Source organism: Pteropus alecto, unplaced genomic scaffold, assembly GCF_000325575.1.
Source record: "Pteropus alecto unplaced genomic scaffold, ASM32557v1 scaffold402, whole genome shotgun sequence".
Lineage (NCBI taxonomy): Eukaryota > Metazoa > Chordata > Mammalia > Chiroptera > Pteropodidae > Pteropus > Pteropus alecto.
The window spans coordinates 459,252-466,638 of NW_006432940.1; the positions used below are offsets into that span (position 1 = coordinate 459,252).

The following is a 7,387-nucleotide window of genomic DNA, read 5'->3' on the forward strand; positions in this document are numbered from 1 at the left end:
CTGCACACAATGCTTAATATCTCATTACATGAATATTTCCAGTTACCTTTATTTCATTTTCATCATATCCAGAAGAAATGACATAAGTACCACCCAGTCATAAACTGCTGGCCCTGGAGCCCAAATTCTAGGTGGCAGGTATAAGGGACGACCACAGTCCACAAGCCGCAATCCTTAAGCTTTTGGTGCCATCTAGTGGACATTTTCACGAGTTAACCTCTGTTCAGAGTCAGGAAACACTTCCCCACCCAGCTTAATTCACTAGGGCAATTTTAAATGTAAAACATTTAAGCCTTATCATATATAGGATGGCCCTCTACCTCCATCCTTTCTCTGCCCTCCATCCTTTCTCTGCAGTCCATCTTTCAGATGCCAGGAATATAACAGTCAAATGCAGCTCAATCACCACTCCTGTGTTCAGAAGTTTCAATGGCTTCCAAAATGGCAATGGAATAAAGTACATTTAAATTAGCAGAGCAGGAAATAAAATCAACAAAGATAACAATCCTAAAAATAACTACAAATAATAATAATAAAAAAAGGACCTATCTGTACATAAACTGAGTAACACACAAATACACTGAAGAGGAGCTTCCTTGTTTCAGGGAACACCTGAAATTCACATCCTTTGGAAAGCATTCCTTTAAACAGAATTCATTCGTCCCCTTAGCACACTGCCCATGCCTATCTCACAGCACTTATCACTCCATTTTGTATTCTAGGTAATCTGATGCAGGACAACCTGTCACTCACACTAGATAGTTTATCTGGTTCATCTCAGATTAAAATAGCCCTGACACCTTTAAGAAGAGTGACTTTCTCTGTGAAGGTGACTCTAAGACTTTAAAGGAGTATCAATGTATATGTAGTTCATTCCAGGAAATTAATCCAGGTAATCCATGCTATTTCCCAGTTTCTACATTTTACCTGTTCATTTTTTCCTTAGTTTGACCTCAAACTGATCTCATATTTTGTCTTTTTTTATTTATTGATTCATTTTGGTGTTCCTCATTTCTCCTGTTATTCAACCTCAAGATATGCCTTCTTAAATTAATGTTAGTGATTCATCTGTGTTGCTTCACCTTTACCTATATATCCTAAACTTCCAGCAAAAACTATCTCGATGTCAAATAATAGCAATAAGAAAATCACAGCCTCTATTTACTGAGTTTAATGTGCTACATGCTTTAATATATTATTTAACTTTCATAGCAATCTAGTTCTTACTCATCCTTCACATCTTAATTCAATCATCACTTCCTTAAGTATGCATTCTCTGATATCATAAACTACACCAAACCTTTATTAATACAATATTATCCCATAACACTATGAAACTTTTTCATGCTTGTAATAGTTAAAATGTCACATCTTTAACCAAAAATCTAGTTTCCATTTTGAACACTGTGATCCCTTTGAGGATTAATAATGTCTACTTTTGTTCACCACAGTAAGGATTAACTTGTCCAAAAGTAATCACCAGCAGAGTATCCTCCCAGAAAAAGACTGGCCTTTCACAGAGTTCCACATAAACTGGTTGAGGCCGTTTTTAAGTCAATCAATCCTGGTCAGTTGCACAACTTTGACCACTTTTGCTCCTACAGCTATGATGTCAGAAAAGGGCTAATGCTTCCCCAGTCATGAATGCTTACACAGCAAATCTTGCCACTAGTTTGCTATGTCATTACAGGCTCAGCAGCAAGACCTTGACCCTAATCCCTACAATACCTTAGAAATGGTGTTATTCACAGTAACATCTTGACTGGTCCCCATTTATATTCTACTGTGTCTGCCTTCTCCAGGTCTTGACAGCCAAACTGGTCAAAAACCTCCACCAGGAGTCTCAGTGTCCCATTTCCAATGAGTCTAAAGTAAGGCAGATAGATTTTATTATCAAGGCGTTAACTCCTTCAAATCCCAACCATGAGCACTGAGTAACAAGAGGGTTAAAACTAAAGTTCTGCCATGACGTATTGCTATTATATCCTAACCCCTAATTATTCCAGGGTGGGGCTGCCACTTCTGTATTATGTAACTCAAAAGCTCCAGAGCCCAAATAGTTGATCTCTCCCAAAACTGATATCTCATCCCACATCTCTGTGCATTCCCCTAGAATGCATCTGGGTAGCCACCAACTGCTACTGCTATATATCTGTGACTCTTTCTTAATGAAAGTGAATTCAGCAGCCAAGTATATGTGCTGCTTTGCCATTTGCCTTGTTGGCATGGTATTAGCACAGTGCTTGATATAGTATTACATAAATATCTGCCCAAGCCACACATATAACAGAATGAGGACTCATTCATAAAACCAAAAAATTACCTTTCTTCTATAACAAACAGCCTCCAAACATAGGGAAGCCTCATTATTTTTTCCTAAAAATTTCATGATACTGATTTTTCATTCTACTTGAGCATTTTAATAAATATGATAGTGGAATATATTTGATAGGGTCATCAATGCTCTATAGTTCCTCCAGTGTTAGTTTATTTTTTGCACTTGATACTCATGTTCAGTGTCACCTACAAAATAGATTCACCATCGTTTTTAAAGAGTTTTTCAAAGTGCTACACTGTAACAGAAATTAGCTTTTGAAGGAATGTCACCACAAACACAACATAAGGACTCAAAGGAATTCCCACTACCACTGGATTCCATGCACAGCAAAAGCAACAGTCTGATTCTGCCTGGTGAGTTCCTGAATATGCCCCAAAGAGGGCATAGTAACTGTCCCCAAAAAGGAAATTTCTGTGGAGGAAGAGAAGGAAAATCACATCACCACATGGACCCCACCTAATTAAAGGCTGAGAAATTTAAGAGGCCCCCAGGTTAGAGCAACATAGGCAGAAAAGTTCCCATCTTACCTGGCCTGAGGCAAGGGAAAAGGAAGCTAAAAAAAGGAAAAGGGGGAAAGAAGTCTACCTCCAACACTCTAAGAGAACCTCAGGACCTGCAGTAGGATTCAGGTTGCAATCAGAGATGAAAGATGTTCAGGCTTCACCTGGTGAGAAAATATTTAGTAATGCAGTTTGTTGCCACATGGACAGTCTGGATACTCCTGTTTTAGACAGAAGGAATGTGGATGGGGTCTCAGGAGTAGGCTGAGAAGGCAAGCTCAAGATAGAGAACATAAAGGTTTTTTGGTTATGAGATGCGCATTTCTTAAATTATACCCACCTTATTTGCACACGTGCAAGCTCCCTCCCTGCCCCTGACATTACAAAAGCAATTATAAATAAGAGTTCTCAGCTGAGTAGATCTCTTGCATATTTTCCTACAAAGATAGCTTTAATAAAGTAATATTCAGTAAAGAAATACTAGGGCTGTTACATATGTACACGAGAAATCCACAGCCTTTCTATGTTATGATCTCTTGAACTCATCTAAGCTCTGGGTGAAGTCTTTATTTCCAAATGATTACACCTCATTTTTTAATAATAGTTTTAATATTCAGGAAATTACTCAACAGAATTGTTAATTGGAAAAAGTTTTTCATTACTATGCTTCAAAAAGAATGTCAAGGGGGGGAAAGTGCACTTTTCCCTAAGATTTGGTTCTCAGATTTACAATTTCTATCCTTGAGGTTATGGTGAGCTAGCTATAAGCAGTCTAGAATAGGAAGTTTTTATAAACTGAGTCAAACAGAATAAGGCATCACGCATATTAATGAGAATAAAGCTGGGGGAATCACTGTCAAGTGCTGCAACCAAAAGTGTTTTAGAATAATAGATAACACTTTTTGAGTAACCATTACATTCTGGTGCTAAGCTCTATTTTTCATATTAAAATTTATATTATGAAGTATTTTGAAATTATAGAATGAGATGCCAATGCAGACCACAGAAATTTAAGATGTTAACATCGTCATTTTTGCTTCTAATCCATCCCTTAAGAAATAAACCATTACAGATTCAACTAAAGCCCACCACTCAGCCCACTTTCCTTTCCTCCTTACACCAAGCATCCTGACTTTCTGTGTAGCACTCGTCACATTTTTGTCCTTTTATTAGTTATATCTATATTTACGCAATTTCCCAAAATATTTCAATATTTACCTATGTTGATGCATGTGGGTCTGGCTGATTCACGTTTGCGTCTGCTTTGAACTTCAGTACGCCTCAGTTGATCCACCACTCCAGGTACTGGGCTGTTTCTACTTTATAAATAAATTGTGCTGTAAGGCCCAATTTCATGTGTATCTCCTTGTGTACACGTACAAATTTCTCTAGGTCCTCTCCTTGAAGTGAAATTTCTGGGTTATAGGTACGCACCCTTCAGCATTACTAGGCATTGTCAAAATTATTTTCAAAGTGATTGGGTCAGTTTATACATCTATCAGAAAAGTATGAGTTCTTCTGCCCATTTTTTTCTTGGTGGGTTTAAACTGATTTCTAAGCATTCTTTTGGAAGTTAATTCAATGCAAATAAATTCTCCCCATCTATGGTCTGATCTTTCACTTTGTGTACTTTATCATGAAAAATCTTAATAATGATGCAGAAAATGGTATTAACATTTTTCTTCTATGCTTGTGCTGTTTATGTCTTAAAAAGGAATTCTCTACCCCAGTGTAAAACATTTCTTCATTTTCTTCTAAGTATTTAAAATTTTTCTCTTCACGTTTCTATCTTCGGACCATCTAGAATGTATTTTTGTGTATGCTGTGAGTTAGGAAATCTCATTTTATCTTTTGGCAAAGAAATTGCCATTTTTTAAAAAAGTCCATCCTTTCACCAATGACATTAAAACTATCTGTCATGTTTTCATATACAAGTGGCCCTGTTTCTAGCCTGTTTTGGTCTGTCTATCCTTGTCTGTTGATAACATACAGCTTAAACTACTAGATCTTTGTACTAAGTCTTGTTCTCTGGTAGAGTGTGTCCTTTCTAATTTTTTTCAGAATTGCTTTATTTATTCTCTTATTCCACCATATAAGTTTTAGGAACAGCTAAATCTCCCAAAAGTGTCTCCTTTTTTATTTTAACGTGTTTAATAATTTGTTGATAGTGAAATGAAGTTGTTTTTTTTTTCAGTTTTGTGGTTGGTTGGCCAATTTTTTTTTTTTTTTTTTTGGTATTCCATCGTTGATCAACACACATAAATGGTGTTATGAGGAAAGAGAGGAGGGGAGCTGTGTGGAAAAAAAGTTATAATTTCATTTGAAGTTGATTTTCCAAATTAATTTGGTGAGGTGGAGGATATGATAAAACGTCTTCCCAACCATTTCACGATATGACTCTCCATTTATTTAGTCTTCTTTTATGTCCTTTAATAAAGATTAACAACTTTTCCATAGAGGTCTTACCTATGTTTGCTAGATTAATTCCTGGACTTTTTTTTTTTTTAGGTATTTCTTAAATTTAGTCTTCTGGGCCACTAATGCGGCCTCTCCTGTAATTCACCTACTTTACTATTATTTTGTTGAAAAACCATGTTTTTACAGTTGTGTATGTGTGTTACATTCACACCTCTTTAGGTACTTTGTTGTTGTTCTGGTGTTTTTCCAGCAATTATTACACTGAACATGGCTAATATCTTAACCTGATCCTTCTTTGTCTAGTTGCTAGAGTTCCTTGACTGTACATTCTCTCAGATAAATAGGGAAATTCACAGGTGTTGAATGGAAAAGGTGTTTCTTGCTCCAGGGTTGGGGTACAAAGAGGAGACTGTTACATCCCTGAGGCACCCTGGAGGAAACCTCTGATCTTTGTCTGCTCAAGCCCTTTCCTCACCTTAAGAGTATGGAACACTCAAGCCATTCCCTTGCCTTTTGTGGACAGGAAGACCCAAGTCCCTCATACCAGGTGGAGATATCCTCATTCTCAGATGTTGAAATGCCAAGCTCTCTCAGGGATTCTGAGCTTCTGAGCTCTGATGCTGCTCGCATTTAAGTCCTCCACCCTTAGAGAAAGCAGCCCAGTTCTCTCCACAGAAGCCAGCAGCTGGCTCTAGTGCCAAGGACAAGTAGCTTGGAGTTAGGAATTAAAGCCATTATGGTCCCCAAATCCACCATTGGTATATTTTCTACTCGTTTCTTAATAATTAATTTGGTGGTGGAAAAAAACGCTATTAATGATGTTTGTTTTGCGGTTTTTGTCCTGCAGCTTTGTGGTTGCTTGGTCAGATCTTTAATTTAGTATTCCATCCTTGCTCAGCACATATGAATACTATTCTGGGGAGCAAGGGGACAAAAGATTCTGTCTGCAGAGGCTCAAAGGAAAAGCAAAAAGGCAAAATACGGTAAGCATTATCCATTTTTTTTTTTTTTTTTGATTTACAAAATGAATCTGATATGTGGTTTTTGTTTCTTGTCTTTTGTTTTTTAATACTGGGAATACTGGGATTCAGTTTGAAAGACCCCTGAAATCTTAAGAGTAGCATAGACCAAATCTTCCCACTCTTCCTCCCCCACCCCAAATTTAGTTGGTTTGAATAGACAGAATGATCCCTTTTTCCGTCTTAGGTGGGCAAATATTTGTAAAAAGTTCTTAAAACCGTTTGTCTCATTTATCAAGAAACTTGAGGACGGGAGTCTTTATAATTTCTACTTGTAAATATAAGACTAGTACGCAGATTCAAGTCATACTTTTAACATGAGCTTGTTGAAAGAAACGTTAACAATTCCAAAACGAAATCTGAACGAGTTTTAACTTTTTCCTCCCAAAGCACAAAAATTATGAAGAGGAAGTTAACAAATAATTTTCAAAACGTAAAATCAACTCTTCCTTATACTAGTCCTTGGGCAGTTACCATAGAATAGGTTCTTCTTTTCATTAGCTTCTTTGAACACAGATTTTGGTCCCAAGTCTGATGGTATTTAGTATCTGCTCCGGCCTCCCCCTCTCTCTGAGCGGCTTCCTAGGCGGCCTCCGCCTCTGGGAACCCTGCGGCCCGACCGGCTGTAAGAATCGCGAGGTGGGGGGCACCCCCTTTCCATGGACGGGGGGACCCCGCGATCGGCTCTGTCGACCCGGTCGCGGCCCCTCGAGTAGCGGTCGCTCCGGCCGCTGCTGTAACTGTCGCGGCCGCCGCCGTAGGCGTCGGGCGAGCAGCCACGGTACTCGTCGTAGCGGCCTCCGCTGCCGTAAGATGGCGGGGGACCCCGCGCGGAAGCGACGCTGCGCGGGTCCCCGTAGCTCTCAAAGGGGTCTCGATAGGAGCCTCCGCTCGGATGATCCGCGTAGTCACGGTCGCGACCGCCGTAGCCGTCTCGGTCGCCGTAGCCTCTCGATGGACAGTCGTCCCGGGCACTGGAGTGGCCGTAATCGCGGTAGGTGTACTCTCGGGGCGACGGCGCGAAATCTCGAGGGTCGCGGGCGCTCGGGTAGTTTCGGCTCGAGTAGCTGTCCCTGGGCGAGTAGCCCTCCTCCCAGGGGCCCAGGTAGGGG

The 7,387-nt window shown here is 39.5% G+C and overlaps 1 protein-coding gene across 1 annotated transcript in view; it reads right to left on the minus strand.

Moving 5' to 3' along the window:
- Positions 1–6,816: 6,816 nt before the first annotated feature.
- RBMXL2 (RBMX like 2) overlaps positions 6,817–7,387 on the minus strand; it is a 1,178-nt gene continuing 607 nt past the window's right edge. The window contains exon 2 of the mRNA XM_006907562.1: positions 6,817–7,385. Coding sequence (XP_006907624.1) covers positions 6,817–7,385 — 569 coding nt within the window. The remainder of the gene's footprint in view (positions 7,386–7,387) is intronic.